We start from the raw sequence: 25,238 nt of genomic DNA on the forward strand, positions 1-25,238 counted from the left end.
GAGGTCATTCAGGTCCCAGAGGGCTGATTCATAGTCTCCTGTGGGCACTTGTCCATCCTCTGGTCACCTTCACTTAGAACCCAGTTAGCTACTGAGTCTTCACCATGGCAGCCCAGATAGGCAGCCAAGACCTCGATGATGGCTTCTCCGCCAAGCTTCTCTGGGTTTTCCTGAATTTGATTTCATCTCCCCCAGGTCTCCATACACTTTTGGTTCCCCATGCCTCTTGGACAGGAGGGAGGAAGTGGCAGGAAGAACCCTCAAAGGCAGCTCTTCACAGGGTATGTTCCTCACAGTCAATTCGTCCTCAGAGGGGAACTAGCCTTAGAGAGGCTCTGGTTGGATTTGGATTCTGAAATGCAGTGCTCCAGCCAGGGCAGACGCTGCTACAGGAAGAGTCTTCCATGGAGTCCAAGGGCTCAAATGCCCATTCTCCCTCAACCCTGGAAACTTCAGAAGAAACACAGGGGAAGGGAGTCATGTACTTTAGTACATAGTATCCATTCCTTTCTCCATTCACAACCATCCAGAAGTCCATCCTCTATTTGCACTCTCCAGTTGAGGGCAGAAGAGGCAGTTCTTTCTCTATAAAAACTTATTTTATTGTACAATAATCCTGTGCACTGAGCATCTCCACCTGATTCCTCTCCTGCTCTGTCTTCTTACTGGAGTTGGAAGAACCTACCTACCATAAAAGGTAGTTGTATAAAATTTGAAAAACACAAGAAAGTAGGAAGATGAAAATAAATACTCCTCTCCCACCATCCAGGGTGAATGATAACCATCAGGAAAAGAATTTCATATATTTCTTTATAATTCTCTTTTTCTTCATCTTTACATTTATGTGCAAATTATACCTATGTGCACACATCCATGTATATATGGATGTCACAGCAAAGAAAGTGAGATTATTAAATTTTATGGCACAGCCTGCAGGAAACACACATATGACTATTCTGTGGTTCTCACCGCTTTCTCCTGAACACTTTTTGGTGGTCACTTATTAATGACCATTAATTTAGGTGATCAATGACCTTTAGATTTTTAAGACCATTAATAGTGATCTTATTAATTATAGTAAACCCCTTTATCCACAAATTTCTGCCCCTCTTTTCATAGTCCTCTAGGTTGGGTTATTGGATTAAAGATTACAAATATATTAAAGTTATGATATTTGATACTAAATTACTTTCTAGAAATAATAGAGTGATTTAAAATCCCATCCTCCCATCATCTGATAGCTTCTTTAGTCCAGCATTTCCCGAGAAGCTCCAGCAAGATACTGGGGGAGAGAGTACTCACAAAATGGCTTTCTGTCTCTCTTTCCCCCGCCCTTACACCCACCCACCCACACACACTCATACACTTTGGAGACTGTCGCATCCTGCTCTTGTGACTTCTGGCAGGAAAGAGATGCTGCCAACTCCTGAGGCATACACAGGGTATCTGAAGTCCTTCAGATCCTGAATCCAGTAACTACGAAGTACAACTGTCAGAAGTCTGTGTTCTGAGACTGTTGGCTACTGTGGCAACAGAGGAGCCACATTAGAGTCAGAAGTGTGGAAGAAGAAAAGGGGGATAGAAAATAGAAGGACCCATCCCTTTGTCTCAGTCATTTGGTTTTCATTTATTCTACTTAGTTATACATGACAGTAGAAAGCATTTTGACACATCACACATAAATGGAATAAAATTCTCATTCTTCTGGTTGTACATGTTCTAGGATCACACCAGTTGAGTAATGATATATACACATAGGGTAATAATGTCGGATTCATTGTACTATCATTCCTACTCTCAATCCCCCTTCCCTCCCTTTCACTCCCCTCTGCCTAATACATAGTACGTGTATTCTCCCCTAGCCCACCCCTCCCATTGTGCATCGACATGGCCATATCAGAGAAAAGTTTTAGCCTCTGGTTCTTTGGGATTGGCTTATTTCACTTAGCATGATATTCTCCAGCTTCATCCATTTACTGATAAATGCCATAATTTCATTCTTCTTTAAAGCTGAGTAATATTCCATTGCATATATGTACCACATTTTCTTTATCCATTCGTCTATTGAAGGGCATGTAGGTTGTTTCCATATTTTAGCTATGTTGAATTGAGCTACTATAAACATTGATGTGGCTACATCTCTGTAGTAAGCTGATTTTGAGTCCCTTGGGTATAAACCAAGAAGTGGGATAACTGGGTCAAATGGTGGTTTCATTTGACCTCAGGAGTTTCCTGATGAGTCTCTATACTGCGTTTCATAGTGGTTGCACCTATTTGCAGCCCCACCAGCAATGTATGACTGTCCCTTTTTGCCAACATCCTCACCAACATTTATTGTTGCTTATATTCTTCATAATTGCCATTCTGAGGGGAGTGATATGAAATCTTAAGAATAGTTTTGATTTGCATTTCTGTAATTGCTAGAGATGTTGAACATTTTTTTCACATATTTGCTGATTTTATTTCTTCTTCTGTGAAATAACTGTTCAGTTCCTTAGCACATTTATTTGATTTTTCTTGTTAAGTTTTTTGAAACTAATGCTCTATCTAAAGGGCAGGTGGTAAAGATTTTCTCCCATTCTGTAGGCTCTGTATTCACATTTTTGATTATTTCCTTTGCTGAGAAGAAGCTTTTTAGTTTGAATCCATCTGTGTATTGATTCTTGATTTCACTTCTTGTATTTTAAGAGTTTTGTTTAGGAAGTCATTTCCCAAGCTGGTATGGTAAAGATCTGGGTCTACTTTTTCTTCTATTAGGCATAGGGTCTCTGTTCTAGTGCCTAAGTCTTTGAACCTCTTTGAGTTGAGTTTTGAGCGTGGTGAGAGTATAGTGGTTTAATTTCATTTTACTGCATATGGATTTCCAATTTTCCCAGCACCATTTGTTGAAGAGGCTATCTTTTCCCTAATGTATGTTTTTGTTGCCTTTGTCTAGTACGAGATAACTGTATTTATGTGGGTTTGTCTCTGTCTTCTATTCTGTACCATTGGTCTATGTATCTGTTTTGGTAGCAAAACCATGCCATTTTTCCTGCTATGGCTCTGTAGTATAATTTAAGTCCTGGTATTTTGATGCCTCCTGCTTCACTTCTCTTGGGAAGGAGTGCCTTGGCTATTCTGGGTCTCATTTTTCCAAATGAATTTCATGATTGTAAAAGCAAAATTTTAAAAACCTCCATATTGTTAGATAAATCTTCATCCTTCTTTGTTAGTCCTTTTTCCATTACTGTGAAATATCTGAAATAATAAACTTAAAAAGAGGAAGGTTTTTTTTTTTTTTAAAGCTCACAGTTTTGGTGGTTTCAATCCATAGTCAGTTGGCTCCATTGCTTTTGGGTCTGTGGTGAGAGTGCAGGGCAGAGGAAGTTGCAACTGCTAGACAGAGGAAGGAGTTAGATTCCCAATATCTTGTTCAAGGGCACATCCCTAGTTACCTAACTTCTCTCCACTAGGTTCTGCCACCTAAAGGTTCACCTCCTTCTCAGTAGAGCAATAGACTGGTGACTGAGCCTTCAACACAAGGGGCTTTAGGGGACAAAGCATTGCCATTCCAGGTGTAGGTCTCCCTTTTCACGGAGGTCACACCATACTCTGCATTAAGGAGAAATTATAAAATATCAGAATTCCTAATGGACTAAGTATAAAAGTTAAGGAACACAAATGTTATCTTTTGATGGAAGATGATGAAAATAAAAACAGATCATTTGATTCAATTTTTCTTTAACTTCATTTGAGCTAGTGACTTTTCCTTAAATATAGTTAATGTTAAAAAAAAAAACCCTTAGGGTACTCTATTCAAAAACAACACATTTTATGTGAGAAGTATCTTGCTTAAATGCTTTTCTGTCCTATTTTTCTTTATTATGAATCTTTGCTTTGTTGATAAATATACCCTTAGGTATTCCCTAACTAAATTGCTATTTGTACTGAGAGATCCGAGATTGGAAGATTTCTTTCAGGTTATTAAAAAGACACATTAGCAGTGTCTATAATAAAATGCTAATGCAGATTAAAGTGAAAAAAGAGCAAAAAACCCCACCCTAACAGAAAAAATAGTCCAAGAAGATAATAAACAACTTTTCAGTGATGAAATAGTGGTTATAAATATATTGGTAAATTTGTAACAGGTTTATTAAAATTAAGACAATGTGATACTATATTTACCCATCACAAAGGCAATATTAAATAATGACAATATTAAAGAGTAAATAAATACTCATATACAGCTGGTGAAAGAACCAATTGAAGTCATTATTTTGGAGAATAATTTGGCAATTTCTAATAAACTAAAGATGTATGTGCTATATGATACAAATAGATAAATATTTGTACCTGTATATGTGGAGATGTGAATCATGATCTGCAGCAGCAAAGGGCAGGACTTTGAGGCCAGGATCACCTTGCCATTGAGTGGTGACTAGCACTCAGGCCCCAAGAGCCTCAGTCCAGGATTTTTCTACTGTCCTCAGAAGAGCTGGAGTCAGAAATAAAATGATTTAGTCAATCCCTGATTCTAAACAAGCAAATGAAATACTTCCCTGAAATCTTACTAAATAGTGCTTCATTTCATGACATTACTAAAATGGTCCATGCAATGAGCACTTTTCACAAGTATATAATTATTTCATGAAATAATCCAATTTCTTTTTTTAATTTTTCTGCACAGAAAGATAAAGAAATATATAACCTTAGCAGCATCTATACCTTTCAGCAGTTCATCAATAGTTAACCAAGATTTGTATCTTTAGGAAGAGAGAGAGATGTAAAACAGCAACTATTTTCCCCCCTCTTTAAATTGCTGAGTTATCAAGACTAAAAGAAATGCTGATTATCCATCTGGGAACAAGTTTGGGCTGCAGACCAGGGTTAGACAACCTCTTACTCACTAAGTAAAACTTGGAGATTTTCCAAAATTTTAAGTGAAAATGCTGGCAAAAGTAGAAGAAACATGCCTCTTGCTTTATGGAGAACAGTCAAGTTTTCTTTGGAGATGACAATATCGGAAATCTAACCATAAAATAATCAATCTCAAGTAGTTTATTCACAAATGACCCTGATAAAATGCTTCATGACCCTGTGCCAGGGTGTCTGAGTCATGCTGAACAGGGAAGTATTGGTTTTCGCTCTTTCTCCCTGCACTCCCAGGGCTGGTGGAAAAACTCCAGCGTGGTAAAACTTACACTTAATGTCAAATAGAGTTAAGAGAGTTGTCGAGGAGCCTTATTTCTACAGTTACATGCTGTCTGAGCTAGACTTTGAACTTACAGAAACCAGGAATGCCAGTTGCTATGTAAGACCAGTTTTCTATTTCTCCTTTATTCTAAGGGCTTCAATTTCCCTTCAGTCAAATGAATGTAATAAATTCCTCTACTAAGTTCATATAGGATGAGTCCCTTAAGTTGATCGATTAGACTAAAATTAGAATGCTTTGGAAAATACTCAGATTTAATTGAGTTCAGGTTTTGTTTGGTCACCCTCTGTAGCCATTCTTTTGTCTGGCCTGGTCTCCTCTATCACATCTCTAAAACCCACACACACTACTACCTAGGTGATGATAACTATACTAAATGTACAACCATTTACACACACACACACATTTAAAAAGCCTCTAGTGGAACCCATACACTTTTAACCACAGAAAATTAAATCATAAAAATTAAAAATCATATTTTATTAAATTTTTTGGTTTTCTTTTTTTAGTTTTAGGTGACCGATACCTTTATTTTTAATTTTTATATGGTGCTGAAGGTTGAACCCAGGGCTTCACACCTGCTAGGTGAGCATTCTACCACTGAGCCACAACTCCAGTCCAGCCACAACCCCGGTCTTCAGACTTAATTTCTAATGTAGCATTTAGTGCTGTGAATTTCCCTGCATTACTTCCATCTCACGTATTTTGACATGTTTTAAATTTTTCATTCAGTTCTGTATATTTTAAAATGTCATTTGATACTTCTTTGACCCATGGATTACATTGAACTATGTTTAATTTTCATGTTTAGAGATTTTCCTATGGCCTTTTTATTATTGATTTCTAATTAATTCCATTATGTTCAGAAAACATATTCTGTATGATTTCAACTCTTTAAAATTTGTTGAAGTCCCGCCCCCACCAACTACCTCAGGATATGGTCTGTCTTGGTAAATGTTCCATGGGAGCTCCAAAAACCAATATTTTCTGCTATAGGCAATGGAATGACTGTTCTCTCTCTCTCATATACATATATATATATAAATTAGAAACTGTTGGTTGATTGTGTTGTTCATAGCTTCTATATTTTTTGCTGATTTTCTTTCTAGTAGTTCTATCAGTTTTGGGGAGTAGGATGTTGAAGTCCCCAACTAAAAACTTATGGTTTTATTTTAATCTTTCCAGCTATTTCATTTTTTTATTTCATGTGTTTTAAGGCTTTATTGTTTGGCACATGCACCCTTAGCATTGTTTATATCTTCCTGCTGGATTGACACTTTTGTCATATTGATTATAGTTTTTCTTTGTGTTTTTTTTTTTTTTTCCCCCTTGGTATTGGGGATTGAACCTAAGGGTACTTTACTTTACCATTGAGTTACATATCCGGTTGTTTTTTGTTTGTTTTAACAAAGGAACTTGCTAAGTTGTTAAGGCTGGCCTCAAACTTGTGGTCCTCCTGCCTCAGCCTCTCAAGTCACTGGGATTACAGGCATGTGCCACTGCACCTGGCAATTTTGTCATTACATACATGATATGGACAAATGGACACCTCGTGGCTCTAGTAACTTTCTGTTCTCTGAAGTCTGCTGTGTGAGATGTTACTGTAGTGAGATGTTACTGTCGTGAGATGTTACTGTAGTCATTTTTCTATTATTATTTGTTTTTATATGTATATTTTTCTCTTCTTTTGCTTTCAACCTACCTATGTCATTTAATTTGAAGTTTCTTATCAAGAGTACACAGCGCATGATTTTTACTCATTCTTCCAATCTCTTTTGATTGGTGTAATTAAATCATGCTTGCCAAAAAAGTAATTATTAATATGCTCATGCTTAAGTCTACCATTTTATTAGTTATTTTCTTTGATTCTTGTTCCTTCATTTTTCTTTTTTTAGATTCAGTGGGTTACTTACTTTTTTTTTTTTTGGTAAATTCCTCTTAATTTATTGTAGGGTTATTGAATATAACTCTTTGTAGTGTTGTTACAGTGGTTACTCTGAGTATTACGCTAATGACCACTTTGAGTACCATGTGAAAAAATTACTTCTATTTAGGTCTTTTAACTTCTCCATTAAAAAAAAACAAACAACTTTGCCTTGAGTATCAGATGATGTTATAATTTTTGAAATAAAAAAGGTATTTATAAAATTCATGAAGAATAGGATTGTCTATTACAGTCACTCTTATTTCCAATCTTTCCTCTGTTTCTTCTTCTTTCCTGACCCTCCAACATTTTTTCCCTAATAAGTTACTTTCTGTTTAAAGAAATTCCTTTAGTAGATCTTCAGGAGAGGTCTGCAGCAAATTCTTTTAGTTTCTTCCTATTTGAGGAGCCTCAAGCCCACAGGGGCTTCTCTGAATGCCTCCCACACGCCCACAATGCTTTTTATAGTCAGAAGTTTTATTTTACTGAAAGAGATCTTTTAGAACTTTAGATATAGATTTTAATCAAATTGAACTTTTGTGCATATATAATAAACATAAATTGGTTAAGATGTTCCTAAAATTTTTTTCACATGTAAAACCCAGCTCTCGTGAATCAAATCTTAATTTTTGTCTAAGAATCATAGATGTTTGTAGTTTGCCACAGAATATATCCTTTCAGTTACAGAATCTTGGGAATTCAAATGAGTCTAATAAAAGCACCATTATTATCACTGGGATATTCTTCCAAGCTACTGATGTCCATTCTACAAATCTGATACACAATTACAGATAATTAACAACAACTATGTCAAAAGTGCCACTTTTCAAGTCATTGTAAAATGCCTCCCTATTTTTAAAATGTCAAAAATACTGTTTAGAATCCCATGCGTTATTAGTTAGTTTATATCCTTTCCTTCAGTTAAATCATTCTCTAATAAAATTTTTTAAACGTTTTTATTGGTACATTAGAGTTATACATAATAGTGGGGTTCATTTTGACATATCATACATTCATTGAATATCATTTACTCTATTCAATCCCTAGTACTTCTATCCCTCCCTTTCTCTCTAAATTTTAAAGAAAGATGCATCAAATATAAAATATTGTAGAGAAATCTCTGTCTCTGGAAACTCCTGAACAAAAACATGTCTTTAGTTTAACACAATGAAGGGATCAATGAGAATATTTGCTCTCGATGTGCTCAATGTCCCATGAAAGCCCTACTGTCTTCCATGGTCTTTCTTTTCCTTCTATCTCAGCACCTTCCCATTCCATTTCCACCTCAGCAGGTAGGATAGTCTTTCTAAAATGCATCTTGATATTCGGCCTTCTCTTTAACCTCCTTTGGTCCACTGCCTCTGGGATAATATACACGTGCAAGTGGTATGTGTACATATGTGTATGTGGTATAGGGCATATGTGTGTGCTTGTGATATGTGGGGTGTATGTAGGCATGTGGTAGACAGAATAATGATTTCCCAAAGATATTCATGTTTTCATCCTTGGACTCTGTGAGTATGTAACCTTTCAGAGTAAAGGGGTTTTATAGGTGTGATTAGGATCCTTACAAGGGAATACTATTATGTATTATCCTAGTGAACCCCATGTATTCACAAGAACCCTTAAAAGAGGAGGGAGGCAAGAGAGTCAGAGAAGGAAACATGATGAAAGAGAGAGAGATTTGATGCTATACTGTTAGCTTTGAAGATGGAAGAAGAAGCTACGAGCCAAGGAAGTTAGGTGGCCCCCTGAAGTTGGAAAAGACAAGGAAATAGATTTTCTTTAGAGATTCCAGAAGGAAGGCAGTCCTACCAACACCTTGATTTTGGGAATTCTGACCTCCAGAAGTGTAAGAAAATAAATTATTTGTATTCTTTTGTACCACAAAGCATGTCACAGTAGCAATAGGAATATAAAACAGGATGTGTGTGTTTGTGTGAGATAAATGAATCTGTGTGTTTGTGTGTACAGGGGGTAGAGAAATCATGCTTTTGTACCTGTGCATAATGAAAATGCATCCTATACCAATATGAGAGGCAATAGATTTTAAATTTTGTTTCATGTATGTGTAATACACAAGCCTTCTTTAAACACAGAAAGAAAATCACATCATAGTCATTTGCAAAGTTCATTTATTATATACCAATATACACTTCCTGTAATAAAAAAGCCTCCCAATACATTGAACCATCTTATAAATGAAATAAGAAAATAAAAATTTCATCTGTTTACAAATGGGGTTAAATTAACCAGCACAAGGTACCATCTGTATGTCTGCCCTGCAGTGTATGTGAATCCTAATCCTGAAAATGACCACAAGAAAAAAATGGTGCTTTATTATTTGGCACTGTACGACTGCTCTTGAATATTTATATAATTGTACAATTGATAATCTCAAGTTAGTATTTTGACTGGAAAGCATTCAAAATATATACAGATTTTACAGTTTTCCATTATTTTGGATTAATCTTTAATATTTACATTTAAATAAGTTCAGATTAAGCAGTTTTTAACATTCAGAAGACACCTTTTCCAACTTTGTTTTGATACCTTCTCTAGAGAAATGAAAATGGACATGTATCTTAAAGATGCTATTTGGCAAATTTTTTCCAAATAATAGTGACTTAAAAGTTATGATAGTTTCTAGTAATGCTCAATTTTCATAACAAAGTGCACCATTTTACAGTATTATGCCTATAGAAAATAATACATAAAAAAAACTATTTTCTTGGGCACACCTTCAAAACACTATTGAAATATTATCTAGTATGTCATACTTGATTGATACTTATATTTCATACTTGACTTTACCAACATATAAAATATACAACAAATGTTCTTGCTACTGATTTGACAAAGAAGAGTGAACTCCAGAAGTTCTAGGCAGTGAGTAGTAACTTTTAAATCCATTCTGTATGTTTGGAAATGAGCAAGAATGATAGTTTGCATTTCTCTGCAGTGTTAGCACTTTTATTTCTATGAACAATCACTCAACATTGTATTAAATGATACATGAATGTCAGCAAACACCTCCGCAAGCTAAAATGAACCAAATCCTATTTAGCCATGCTAAATTAAACAACCTTAGCATTGATAATTACTCACAAATAAGGAACCATTTCCTTATAGATGATTATATTATTGTAAACACTGAAGAAGAGCATTACTGAACTATATATAACTTAGGTTTCAAATTTAGAATATTCCCCAATAGACAGATACATACAAATGGATTTCTGAGCCCACCAACTTAATTCCCTGCTCCCACCCCAATAATATAAATGTTTTGACAGTGAAGAAAGAAAACTACACATGTAAAAAATAAGAATCAAATGTACCATACGTTAACATTCTGATGACTATAGAATAAGATTATATACATAAACATAGCAAATTACAGTTTCCTGCACTGAATGTTTATCAAATAAAAATGTATCAGACAATACTGGGTAGTGTATCTCCACGTGACCTGTGGTCTTCTAAACATTCTAAATGAGAATGGAAGACGAGAGGGAGAGCATTGTTCAAGGACAAAAGTATGAGGAGACCACTAGGAATAACATTTAAAAGCGGATGCTTCCGCAGCAAGCAGCTGAGCTGTATGCATTATTTTTTTGTTGTAAGTTTAAATAAAGCCCCTCTCTATGTTTAATAAAATATTTTAACATTTACCTAACAATCCATCAAAAGAAGTCACTAATTCAATGTCACAAATAGGATGGGCAAACTATTCCTTTAGTGTCAACACCAAGTGCTGTTGGCTAGTATCTGATAGTTCATATACTTCACAGGAGGCGTCTTTTGCTTCTCTCTGTTAGCCAACAGCCCCAGAGTATTTGGTGCAAGATGGGAGAAGGCATTAAATGATGATAGTTTGCCACCAGGGCAGTTTTAATTTAATGTTCTGAGAATACAACTATTTGTTACTTTTGGGGGATGGAGGGTAGGGAGCCAGTTCAGAGGAAAAGGTGTTATCCCATGACCATTAAATGCAACCACACTTAATCTGCTTGTATAGCAGCAAAAACACACCTTCATCATCTCACAATGCTCTAGTCAAACCTGGGTAGCAATGTGCACCATGGATTTTAAACACATCAACAACCATTCTCAATAGAAACCATGATTTTCTTTTTTGTAGGTGTCTGGTGATGTTAATAGCAAACATCTTGCGAATCTTCCTGTTATTTCCTATGAATAACATTCCACTCAAGATAACTCAAATGTCTTGATTTGGAGCATAACTTGCAACCACTTCCGATAGAAAAAGGGAAAGTATTTTCTCTTGGGTTAGTGATGTTTGGAATTTGGAGGATTATAAATCCAGTCAATTATAATGAGTGCCATGCTTCCAATCATGAAGATAATTCCAATCACAAGAAAAATTAAAGCCTGTAATTCAGACAGAATTTGTTAGGGAACAGAGAAACCATATTTAGCTGTTTGTTTCTAGAAGTTATTGATATAAGGTGAGATCCCATTTCCATACTAAATTGTAATATTCTTAATAACTTAGATGTCCAACAAATCTATTTTGAACCCTAGTTGGGAAAAGAAGGGGAAGAGAGTGCAGAGATATAACCTAAAATATCAACAACAGAGTAATGGCTAATCGATTTGGTACATCCAAAGGATGGAATATCTTGTGATCATTTTAAGAAAAATAAGATAAAATTATGGCATATGCCAGTAAATGGATGACTATGGAGAATACCACGCTAAGTGAAATAAGCCAAACTGAGAAAATCAAATGTTGAATGTTTTCTTTCATATGCAGAAAGTTAGAGTGAAAAAAAAGGAAAGGGGGAGGAAAGAATAGGATATAATAAAGACAAAGAGAAGATTGTGGAGAGATGGGTAAGAGGAAGAAATGTGGAATGAATTCTTAAAAACCATGTTATGTGCATATATAAATATGCCATAGGGAATTTTACCTTTATGCATAAATAAAAAGAATCAACCAAATATAAGTAAATAGAAGAATGTAAGGAAGTACACTAGAGTAGAAGAAGGAGAACAGGGGAGGGAAGGAAGGATGGGAGAGAAAAAGGGTGGGGAAAAAAGCGGCATTATGAACTGAAATTGAATTCCTTGCATGTATGAATTTTTTTCTGGATGAACCCAACTACTATAAATAACTATAAGCTCTAATAAAAAAATTTTAAAAAGTAAGTGACAAACTAACCTATGGAACCAACCTAGGTGCCCTTCAACAGATGAATGGATAAAAAAAAATGTGTATATACACATATATAATGTGTATATTTATATATACACACACACATATATATACATGTACACACACACACACACACACACACACAATGGAATATTACTCAGACTTAAAGAAGAATGAAATTATGGCATTTACTGGTAAATGGATGGAGCTGGAGAATATCATGCTAAGCGAAATAAACCAATCCCAAAAACCTAAAAGACAACTGTTTTCTCTGATATGTGGATTCTAATTCACAATGGGGGTGGTGGCTAGGGAAGAATACTTACTTTGGCTTAGATAGAGGGGAGTGAAGGGAGGGGAGGAGGCATAGGGGTAGGAAAGAGAGTAGAATGAATCAGACATTATTACCCCATGTACATATATAACTATATGACAGGAGGTATTCTACATCATGTATAGCCAGGAGAATGAGAAATTATACTCCATTATATATGATGTATCAAAGTGCATTCTACTGTCATGTATAACTATTTAAAACCAATAAATTTTTTTTTTAAAGTGACAAAAAATTTAAGGACCTACAGAATGCTCACAATCTTTGGGTGAAAAAGAGCTGGTCATAAAGGATTAGCATGTATGATACAATTCTAATTTTATAAAGCATGCAAATAAAAAGGAAAGACTAACATATATTACATTTTTCTTTTCAAAAAGCATATATATGTATCTTTGTATATGTATGACTAGTTATACATGTATATGTTTCAAATCTTAACATTAGAAGCCTTAAATCAACCTAATTCTATGTATGAGAAAGCAGCAGCTTATTTTTTTCTTTCTTTCTTTCTTTTTTTTTTTTTTTTTAACTAGAAAGGATCTAGGTATTAATTTTACTCATTTTACATCTGATCAAACTAAACATTGATCACCATCAGGGCAAATCATTTGCCCAGGTCACAGTGCTATAAAAGTCTAGGCAAAATGGATTATACAGAGTAAATATTCATGGGTAAGATGGTAGGAAGAGTTTTTGATATCAAACTGTCCTGAGTTCCCTGAACAATCAGAAAGGTGAAAAAATCCAAGGCAAAAATTCAGAATAATTCAGTAAGAAACATTCTTTTCAAGCCTTAATATAAGACCTTAAGTAGTCACTAATCATATTTAATTATTGAGAAAAAAATTATTTCTAGTATATGTTTCTAGTATATGTTTCCACTATTATGGAAAAGAAATATGCACTCCCTAGTTTAATAAGATACTATTTTGCATGTAAATAAGTTAACTGAAAAACAAAGAGTTCTGTCCTGGATCTCAGTCCAAACCAAGAAGCAGCAAGAAACTATCAAGGGGGAAATCAAGGCAACTCTTTGCCCTTGCAAACCTAATTAACATTTCCAAAATGTTTGCATCATTCCATGCAATGGTAGGGAGCCAACTTCCTTCCTGACAATTTCATGTGAACAGTGCATTCTCAGCTTGGCGTTGGACTCTGGTGTGCACATTAAGCACATGTGCCTATGGGAGAAACTCCATGAGCATTTGATGTGAGAGGACTTAACACAAAATATTTGTTATCTCGAAGAGAGAAATCCTAGATCATTCAAATTCCAGAAATCATTCCTGTTTCTTCCTACCAGAAAGTTCCAGCCCATCTTTGTTTTTGGGTTCTTGGTCATGGTTTCATTCTTCGGTACCATGCGTATTTTCTGGTTGAAAAACTACTTAAAGTGGGTGAAACTGGAAGCCCTTACTTACCCCGATCTTTTGGGGTGACCTAAGAGATTCTTTCTTGACAAGCCTAAGATAAAAAGCTGCTGGAAGGATGAAAATCAGCATAGTGGCAGAAGAAGCCCCTGAGGAGGGAAATGTAGGGCAGGTTAATGTCTTGCAATGCAGATCCTCCCCCAAAAGCACCAAATATAAATAAAACTATTCCTATTCTTCTAAAAGCTCACACTTAAATCACATAAGTTCATCTTGGTTGCTTATTCATAGAAGGTATGTCTATAAAGAAAATAAAAATGTACCTCACATCATAATTGCATAAGTACACATAATGTATAATAAGTAATAAAAGGTCAAAATAATATGAATTTACAAAGGTTTAGTAATGTCAGTACATAACAAGGAGTTGACTCATCACATGCCCTTCCTAACCACCTCTTACTTTTCAAGTTACCTATACCTGATTCTTTTTAAAGTTTTATGTTGTATTGAAATTTTTGGTAAATCCTTAATCAGTTGAACAAAAAATTAAATATATTAATGGACCATGTAGGTAATGGAAATAATATGCTACAAAAAAATCAACCTTCTTTTTTTTCCAAAGATATCCTTAATGCCTGATTGATACTTATAAGTTTGAGAGAGCTTCTATTGATAAAATCTGTCTTCCTCTTTTCTTGGGATGACAGAGATATGACCCACCTCCAAATCCTAGGTCCACCCTAAGGTACGTGAGACTCAGGTAAGGTTTGAGACTCAGTTTCCTCATCTGTCAGAAAAGGCTACTGGGCTAAGTGATCTCTAAGATAGCTCTCAGTGTAACTGGAGGGAGGGAGGGTGATCAGCACAGCCACTGGAATCTAGCAGGGCTGCTGGGAATCCAGAAAGCCTGAGATTTGACTGGGGATCCTGACCAACCAGCACTGGTTCCCTGACCACCATTCACAGGTATAAATTTGGGTTGACTAAAAGTCTTCCTGAAACTTACCTATGAATCCAAAGATGTATTTTATAGTTGGCACAAGGATGACCAGAACATTATTAAGTGCAATAATCATGGCAGCAATCAGGAAGTGTCTTATCCAGCTGAAGGGTCTTTTGGGAAATAACAATGTGGTCACTGATGTGCGAATCTGCAAGAACAATGTTCAATGGCAAGATCACTTCTTTGTTTTTGACCTTTTCTATTATTTTCAGTGTTCTCAAAATGGTTTAAGAATGACTTTGCAAGCATTTATTTCTTTTTCCCATTTCTCCCAGAAAATATCTTGATGCTTTTTTCCAATATTTTCATTGTGTTGAAATACACATAACATAACATTTATGATCTTAACCATCAGTGGCATTAAATACACTTATGTTGTGCCAACTTCATGCTGACTTTTGGTGTCTGAGATAATGTTATTTTTCTGTGGTCAGGTATTGTATGCTCACTTTCCTACTTTTCAGAATTTTGGTTAAAAATTATCTTAGATAAAATAATAGATAAAATATACAATTCAGAGAAGTAAAAGCCTTGTTGATGAGCATCTCATCAGACTTGTTTAAACACTAATGGCATGCAATGGATTGATTCACACAAATGTGAAAGGAATTTCTACCTTGGACTTTCCTTAATTTTCCTTTTAATTTAGCATTGTTTTCCATCTGATATTTAAAACAATGTACTTTTTGTGCTTACTCCTTTCTCTTTCTCCCCTCTCACCTCCCCATCAGTATATGATAAGCCCACAAAAGGCAAAGAATAGAATTTAATAATTTCAACGTTCCTCAGAGTTTCTAGTTTAGTGTCTTGCATGTAGCAGGTGCACAGTAAATGCTGTAATAAATTGACAGTAGGAGTCTTTTCTTTCCCTTCAGAGTCCTTGACAGATTTCAGCCTTATTTCAGCAGCTGAAATAAGTGGGCAAAGGGTCAAGAGAGGCTCCAATGGCGGTGGTGGCTCAAGTTACTGTGGTGTGAGTGGATGGAGAGATCCCTGTGGGCAGAGGGAGGGAGTGCATTGTTTGTACAGCTTAACAAAAGTTGAAACCCGCTTATGTTTGGAATCTATTACAAGACACTTCTTTGACTTAGTGGAATTACTCTACTGGCGTTTCAATATGTGAATACTTCAGTTAAGCTAGAACTCCACTTCTTTAGAAACGCCTGCACTGGTTTTCATTTTAAAATTTTAGTTCTGAAGTCTTTTTAGGGTGTTGATACAGGAACTTATTTAAAAGAGAGAAAATGTGAGATACATTTTGCAGCATGCATGAACAACCAAAAATGCAAGCTACATTGCTCACAGATTCTCATGCGACATTCCATTCATACCTCTCCACCAAAAAATTGAAGCCATCTGTTTAGGTTGAAAAGGGAATTTCGTTTCTAGAAGGGCAAACCAGATAATCCCTAAAAATGGTTTAAGAATGACTTTGAAAAGAATTTAAAAATTGGATCAGTGAAAATTATGAAACTCATTTTGGAAAGCATACTGAGGAAAGGAATGGTTTGATGTCATTTTTCCCAAGCAGCCTGTAATGTAGAAATATTATGTCTTACAATTAGTGCTTCTTCAGTATTGTCCAAAGTGGTCTAATTAGCAGGCTTAAAATAAGTTTTCTGTGATACATACATTGTGCTTAGGGACTTGTCTGTCAGTGCTACACTTATAAACAAATCAAAGACAGGTTTGGTTTTCAGGCAGATGGCACACTTATGTGCTTTGTTACAGTGGTGCATTCAATTCGGTAAGCTGAGTGAGAGACAATTCTATATAGGTATGGGCCTCTGAGTGTAAATGCCGTGTCCTGAGGTCTCATGGCTTCCAGAAAGATTAAGGTTTAGCTTGATGATGTTAGGTTCTAGATGATGTGCAGTTCTAGAGAAAAGATCAGATGATAAAGGACAAAAAATTTACAGGAATAATAGGTAGAATGGTTGGAGTAAATGTTGAAAGCTTTGTTGTCCCAGGAGTAAGGATGAAGAAAATCCCTGACAGAACCAAAGGAATATGGAGTTGCCAACACATTCCTGAAGAGGGCAATAGAGCAAAGAGCGAGGTAGGCTGAAGAGAACAAGAACAGAACATTCATCATGTCACCATGCTGCCCTGGGTGAATCTGGGACTAAAGGGCCTCAGCACCTTTGTTCACTCAAGTCAAGACAGAGGTAACTCTGACTTATTACCCACAAAGGCTTGTCTGCTCTTCTATGTGTCCACATGCCCTTATCTCTTCTGACATAAACTGATAAGAATCTGGAAATGTGGGCCAGGTGCTGTGGGTGGAGGAAGTCCCCAGCAACAGCCAGGACCTCTGACCCAGAGTGATTCCAGAAAAGTTTTGTGTAGCTTTAGAGAAAACATCAGTTATTTCCAGAGAGAGAGAGAGAGAGAGAGAGAGAGAGAGAGAGAGACCTGAGTATAGCCTGTTAGGAGGTGTCGTGTTTTGAGAAGTGGACCCAATGTGAAGGTCAGAAAGTCAGAGGGAGAGCAGAAAGGGAACTCTAATACATAATTAATTCTTCCATGGCTTAGACTCTTTCACTTTACATTATTGCTTAGGGCAAGAGTTTTGGAAATACCTACTCTACTGTGCTTCATGGCAACATCTGCCATATTTCTATGCCTATATCTATGCAGGTTTCAAAATGGGAGATTCAAAGGCAACACAAGTGAAAAGAATAATTTTACTGTGAGAAGATGAAATAGAAGTAGCTAGAGAATCTGAGATGTGATCACTTTTTAAAAGTAGAGTAGGTAGAATCTGGGTCTGTGTGTTCATGATAAACTATAGAGAATATGTGGTTTTCTGTTTTTCAAGGTGAGATATGAACTTTACTGCATAAAGGGAAGCACAAGCTGAAAATGTAATAGGCCCTGTAATATAATATATATTTTAAGGAAATAAACCTGAGGCTGCGAGTAAAAACACTAACCTAATTCACTTCATTTATGCATGCACTGACATGCAGTAACTATTGCCTTACATAAAGAAGAAAAATACTAATCTAATTGGAGAAAAGAAGATAATAAATGTAGTAAAAGGAAAACAAGTGAACAAACCCTTATTCTATCTTCTTGAGCTCCCAAGAAAGAGAGCTCCCAGTTATCATTTGTTGAAAGAAGGGGAATACAAAATAATAGCTAACACTAATACATTTTAATCCAGACTAGGTTTATTTGTTTTATTATCTTTACGTGGGAAACACTAAGGCAAGTAAAATTAGTGGTCAAGGGTTTCCTAATGCAGAGAAACCATTCAGGAGAACCATGCTGTGGCTCAGCATTTGACACACTGAAAATCTTGGTCCTAAATTACAAGAAAGCAAATAAGCAAAAACAACACTTAACAACTTCTATCACTTAGGCAAAAATGTCTTTGTGTTTAGTCTTGTAGGACTTGATTGGGACAAAGAGTTTGGACTCATTTATCTGTCACCAGCACATCTTTGGATGAATCCATCACATGCATAGAGATTTGATTCATTTAACTCAGATCCTCACCCAAACTGAATTCATGGTACATCGACAAGGAAAATAGCCTATGCTTTTTATTAGAAAAAGCAGTTTATACATTTCAAGAAAATGCAAGGTAATTTTTAAAAGCCATTGTTTCTTAGAACACATTACTGGGCCTCTCCTCCCTTCCAGTCACCATTCATATACCCAACCTCCACAGACTTGTAAGCCCGTGGGGAAGGGGGCACTTATGCATTTCATTTCACTGTAACACTGTGCAAAATGTTTCCTAAGTTCCTAGTGTTAATGCTAAGTGAAAATGCACAATGACAGATAGCAATTAGTTACTCTTCTCAATTTGGGTTCTCATGAAAAATTTTCACTTTTGGTTCTAATGGCTTTTTATGTTTACAAACTATTACTGTTCCTCATGATCAGATGCATTCCAGTGCTTTCTCTCACACATAGGGACAATGAGGCTTTTTGATGTTGAGGTGAAATGCTCATCAATAAATGGAAGGCTGGTATGGCACAGTGGCACATGCCTGTAAACCCAGCAGCTCAGGAGGCTGCAGCAGGAGGATTGCAAGTTCAAAGCTAGGCTCAGCAACTTAGCAAGACCCTAAGCAACTTAGTGAGACCCCATCTCAAAATAAAACATAAAGGGGCTGGGATGTGGCTCAGCGGTTAAGTGCCCGTGTTCAATCATGGGTACAAATAAATAAATAGATTGACTTTACTTCACATTCCAATGGTAGCAGCCATTGGTGATATTATGCAATAAGTTCTGTATACTAGCTGTGTGACCATGGCCACATCTGTCCATCTCTGAAGAACCCTGCATGAAAACACTGTTTAGGGCTTATGAATAAAGAAACACAGAGCACATAACAGAGTCCCTTCACCAAATGCTTTGATTCAGCAATTCTGTGAGTGCCTCCTCAAAAATTCAGTGATATCTTGACACACACAAAGAAGGAATCCAAATACTCTTTTCTTATTAAAACTGCTTGCTTGGACATTTTATCCTGTAGTACACCTTTTGGTTTACAGCTGTCTTTTGCTTTGTATGCAAGCTGGAGATGATTTTAGGCTAAAGTTATGTGTGTGTCATTTGAAATACTTTCAGATGCATGACAGGCAAGACATTATTTAAGAGTAAATTATTAGCCACCATAGTAATAAGGATCTGATTTCATGTGCTCATGGAAAAGGAATGTGCCAAAATATATTTCAGCACACAAGCTGCATTTAAAAAACGACCACAGTGTCATTATATAAGTAGTCCTCCTACACCGGGCCCTCTATGGAACATTCTGTACATAATAGTGCTAGCTACTGTGTCACTTTATTTTTTCGCTCCTAAAATGAATGAGGAAATTCAGCGTTTATGAAAGGAGAACTGGAAGGCGGGTGAAGACCTGTGTTTATCCATATGTGGTGGTTTTAACTCACACAGCCCAAATCCTACAGCCAGCCCTCCTCTGTCATCCCAGAACACACTGACGCCAATGGCAAATGCTGAGGAGGGATGATCCCAGTTCAAGTCTGCCAGGAGGCATGTGTCAGTTTTGGTGGGGGAGGTGGTGGAAAAGATACATGATGGATAACAGAACTATTTTTTAAGAATTTCTGTTCTAGTATGTAATTTACTTAACATGAATCCCCTTCTCACTGGTTTTCAAATCATTGGCTTAAATAAGACAATTTTTGGATATTATTGCAGCACAAGAAACTGGAAAAAAATGAAACACCTTTGAAACTGTGGTGAAAATACAATATAATCCGAAAGTTAAAGTGGTCTTTGCTTTCAAGTTTCAGAAGTTGTATGAACTCCTACTCATTTTTACTAATCCACACGACAGCAGCTCAAACTCTGCTTTCTGAATTTGAATTTAAAAGTAAATTTATGATTTTTTTCCCTACACTTAAAAAAATACTCCTTAAAAATGCTTGCTGTGTATACATATAAAATGATCAACTTTAAATGACTCCAAAATACTGTGAAAATCATAGTGTCCTTGGGCATCACAATTGCAAACTCACATTATAATTAAATCTGCATCAAATCAGAACATAGTACTAATCTACGGATTAAACAGGGTTCTTTCACTGGAGCTTTATGTACTTACTGGGAACAGGACAATTGGCACAGTTAGTGTCACTGCCACTAGGACCGCTAGTCGTACCATGAGAAGAGGGGTGTCAAATGTGTACACCTTGCTGTAGGCATGAAGTAATTCATCTTCAACTTCTCCTACAAGAAGAAGAGAATGAGTTTACCGGGTGTTACCAAATTATGACTGGTTACTCCCTTGAGTAACGTTTCATGCAGGGAACCTGGGACAATGGAAAAGACCCAGGTCTGGGAATCCAGATGCCCACATTCGTATCTTATCTTTGAGCTTATTATTAGCTATGAGACTTTTATTCAAATAAACAAAGGAACTGTGAAGCTTAAAAAGCTGCATGAGCTAATAGAAAATTGCTCTGCTTCTTAAATTGATTTGCATTATAATAAATCTATCTCTGCAAAAGAGAACCATCATAAACCAGCTGAGGTACTCTTGTTGAAAGGGATAAAAGGTCCAGACCTCACCAAATTGTCCCTCCCATCTTCCCCACACACCCCCTCTGTCCAGTCACCCCTGACACAGTTCCTCTAAGCCTATTTTGGAAATTCTGGAACTAATAACCTCTAACACTTTTTCAGTTTCAACAGTTACAACTCCATCATGACACTGACACATATACTCTTGGACTTTTTCAAGTTTGTGTTTGTCTTAAGAAACTCATTAGAGCAACATGTAAGAAAAATTAGTATGATTTTTATAGGGTCTTCCAGTGAATATTGCTCTAAGATGAACATGATACCCACCTTGAAAACTCGTTCACCCAGCATCCCAGACACAAACGGCCAAGAGATATTTATGGAAATAGATGTAGCTTGATTTTCCCACTATCTCTCTCAAAATCAGACACAAAGGGGTAAATATGCTTCCAATGGTATTGGCACTGACTTACATTGACTTATAGCCAACAGTAAGTTAATGCCCAATCTAAAGTGAGTGCTTGATTAATAGTCAAATAGAAAACAAAGCTAAGCAAATAGCAGCCTATTCCTGAGTCATCTCCTCCCAAACTTGTCATAAAGTCAATTTAATTTACCAACTCATTCAGGGAAAAAAAAAATTCAAAAGGTTAGATCCAGCATTGACGCTGACTAGTGTTCATCACACTAGTGAGAATATAGCTATAGGTCTATTTGCTTCCATGTAATTTCTCTATTGGGCCACACTTCATTGAAGGAATATAACAATTCTACTTGTTTTGTCTGTTGGTAAGATGCCAAGGAGAAAATGTGTCATAATCTATGATGGCCATAGACAGCTTTCTTTTTTTTTTAAGAACATTCCCAGATTGAAGGAAATTCTGCTATATCCTTATCTTCCTTAGGAAACCACTCACTATAACAGAATAGAATAACATAAACCAGAAATAATTCCTAATGCTCCAAGCTCTCAGATTTGATGTAATGAATAAATAAGAAACAAGTTCAAACTTGAGAATTTATAATTTTTCTGCCATTTGCCTGGCAGTTAGGTATTCCATCAAAACAGCTTTATCACAGGCAATGGATTCTTTCTCATTGCTTCAAACCTGAGATGGACCAGGAAGTCTAGCAAAGAAATACAATCTATATCTGAAGGGAAATGATTTAATCTGAAGGATTTTAAAAATAAAATACACATGAATTCACAAACTGTTATAATCTGTTAGCCAGACTGGTCCATGGCGCATTTCTGTAGGTCAAGTAACAAAGCTAAAATTGAGTTAATTGAGTATGTGTCATCTATTCATCAGGCTGCTTATAGAGGTAATTAAAAGCATTACACCTATCCAGGTGAAATTTCAGTTTAACCAGGATTTGCACAACAAATGACTTTGACAGAGTGACCTACCATAAAAGGTTAGGTAGCCGAAGAGGGCAGCAAGCAGGTACATGACCAGCATTCCCGTGATGGATATATTTGACACTGTTTGCATCTTCCTCCGGGATCGACTTAAAAAAAAAAATTGAGTTTCATTTTTTAAACTTATGAAAAATCACTTTTTAAAGTTAAAATTAAAAAGAGAATTATGTTTGTTGCTCATTATGAAGCCACATTTCTAGTACATAAACTTATAGCTGATTTAAATTTGTCAAAGAGCAAAGGATGATTTGTTTCCTTTTTTTCTTAAACATTGCTTCTTTAGTTTTAGAAACAACCATTTCCCTAGAAGAGGAACAGTCTATCAATAAGTAAACTTATCTACTAAATAATTAAGAATGTAATTAACATAAGGATCAAACCAGCTCCTAATGTAGAAAGGTTTGCATTTCATGATGAGATGAGTTTAAGGAGAAAAAAAACCCTATTAGAATCAGAAAGAGCTATTGCCAAGAGTTCAGACTATGACAAAGCTTAATACCATTATCTGAACCACTTCTAGAAACCATTCCAGAGGGCACCCACCTGCCTAGCCACTTGCCAGGCTTCTGGAGTATGTGCTATATGTGGTTTCCAAAGTAAATCAAAGACATTAAAAAATTGAAGGTGTTCCAAAAATTTGTTATGTGGTCAATCAGAATTATGGGGAAAAGTAATGCTATTGTTTGTGATAAAAAAGTTGAAAAAATGTTCAACATCTCTAGTAATAAGAGAAATGCAAATCAAAACCACCCTAAGATTCCATCTCACCCAATTAGAATGGTGATTATCAAGAATACAAGCAACAATAGGTGTTGGAGAGGATGTGGGGAAAAAAGTACACTCATATATTGCTGGTGGAGTTGCAAATTAGTGCAGCCACTCTGGAAAGCAGTATGGAGATTCCTCAGAAAGCTTGGAATGGAATCACCATTTGACCCAGCTATCCCACTCCTTGGCCTATACCCAAAGGACTTAAAATCAGCATAGTACAGAGATACAGCTACATCAATGTTCATAGCTGCTCAATTCACCATAATCAGACTGTGGAACCAACCTAGATGCCCTTCAATTGATGAATGGATAAAGAAACTGTGGCATTTATATACAATGGAATATTACTCAGCCATAAAGAATAATAAAATTATGGCATTTGCAGGCAAATGGATGAAATTGGAGAATATCATGCTAAGTGAGATAAGCCAATCTCAAAAAACCAAAGGAAGAATGATCTCGCTGATAAGCGGATGATGACACATAATGGGGGGTGGGAGGGGTTAGGGTTAGGGTTAGGTTTAGGGTTAGGGTTAAGGAGGGTGGCAAGAATGGAGGAAGGAAGGACTGTATAGAGGGAAAAGAGGGGTGGGGGGGAAGGGAAATATAACAGAATGAATCAAACAACATTATCCTATGTAAATTTATGATTACACAAATGGTATGCCTTTACTCCATGTACAAACAGAGAAACAACATGTATCCCATTTGTTTACAAAAAAAAAAGTTGAGAATCACTGTGTGATAACCTAACTTAAAAGTAAAGAGGAAAGCTGCTATAGTGGGCTCATATTCTCTTGGTCCCCACGTAGATGCTAACAATTTCAAAGGGAATACAGCATGAGTGAATCATAGACCATCAACTGAACGAAACAAGATTTTAAAGTCAGATAAAGACAATGCAGGCCACATAATGGCACATTTCTTGTGTTTTAGACAAAGGTTAGGAACTCACTACAAGTGACATCAGTGGCTTATTAAGCTATCCTAATCATAAGTTTTGGTTTTCATGGGTATTGTCATTTCCAATCCAAGTGATATCACTGCTTTCCACCATAATTCCTATTTAAATTTCCTGCACCTGACAAAATCATTAAACCCACTGGCTCCTCCTCTACCAGCCCTGAATCCCTGAATCATTATGGTTGAGGGAAAGGAGACAAGAAGAAGATAAGGCGATGAAGTATGTGGACTGACTCATATTTGCTAGTTAAAGCATGTATGAATGCTTTTACTATGGCTATAGCACTAACTCTGAAGAGAAAGGCTATAAACCATGCTTCTCATAAAGCACCTTTGAACATATGAGCACATTTTAAAAGCAAATTAAGAGCTAAAATTGTGGTTGCCTTACTCTTTAAGTTCACTGTAGATGGGAAGGACCTCAGGGTGGCATACAAAAGCAAATGCTAGGATAGGAATTGCATAGGCCGTCTGCAAAACAAAGACAACACCACATGTTTAGCATTCTAACACAGATGGCAATCCCAGACCATCTCAGTTCACGAAATAAAAACTCAGAGGCTGCATTACTGGGCTTATTAGATCCTGGGTTTCTCATTTACCCGGGAGTTGAATACGAAGTATTTGGGTTGACATTGGTCATCACTGCGGGCTTCATACTCCACTCCACTGCTGTGAAGAGAGCCCTTGGCGTGGTTCTCCTCCAGCCCTGTAGGATTGCGGTGGGTGTAATCCATCATGAAGTTCACACCGATATCGTCAGAGTTGTTGGGTAACGTGATCACGTGCATCGGAAGTGTGTTGTTGAATGTCAGATTTCCAACATTGTGATCCAAAACGGGCAGAGGGCAAGGTATTTGAAATTTCTTATAAATCACCTAGATCCAGTTATGAAAGGAAGGAAAGGAAGGAAAGGAAGGAAAGGAAGGAAAGGAAGGAAAGGAAGGAAGGAAGGAAGGAAGGAAGGAAGGAAGGAAGGAAGGAAGGAAGGAAGGAAGGGTGAGTCAAGTTTTTGAGGAAACACACGAAATAAAATATCCGTATATGTGACTCATAGGGTG

General features: G+C 36.4%; 1 protein-coding gene across 4 annotated transcripts in view; it reads right to left on the bottom strand.

Moving 5' to 3' along the window:
- Window positions 1-9,232: 9,232 nt before the first annotated feature.
- Slc38a4 (solute carrier family 38 member 4) overlaps window positions 9,233-25,238 on the bottom strand; it is a 70,273-nt gene continuing 54,267 nt past the window's right edge. For all 4 annotated transcript variants that reach the window (XM_047549017.1, XM_047549013.1, XM_047549016.1 and 1 more), the window contains 7 exons: window positions 24,780-25,055; window positions 24,569-24,648; window positions 22,432-22,532; window positions 20,602-20,726; window positions 15,014-15,158; window positions 14,056-14,153; window positions 9,233-11,510 (listed from right to left, as the gene is read on the bottom strand). In XM_047549017.1, coding sequence (XP_047404973.1) covers window positions 11,409-11,510; window positions 14,056-14,153; window positions 15,014-15,158; window positions 20,602-20,726; window positions 22,432-22,532; window positions 24,569-24,648; window positions 24,780-25,055 — 927 coding nt within the window. In that variant the 3' untranslated portion in view covers window positions 9,233-11,408. The remainder of the gene's footprint in view (window positions 11,511-14,055; window positions 14,154-15,013; window positions 15,159-20,601; window positions 20,727-22,431; window positions 22,533-24,568; window positions 24,649-24,779; window positions 25,056-25,238) is intronic.

The sequence above is a fragment of the Sciurus carolinensis genome, chromosome 4, assembly GCF_902686445.1.
Source record: "Sciurus carolinensis chromosome 4, mSciCar1.2, whole genome shotgun sequence".
NCBI classification, from domain to species: Eukaryota; Metazoa; Chordata; class Mammalia; order Rodentia; family Sciuridae; genus Sciurus; species Sciurus carolinensis.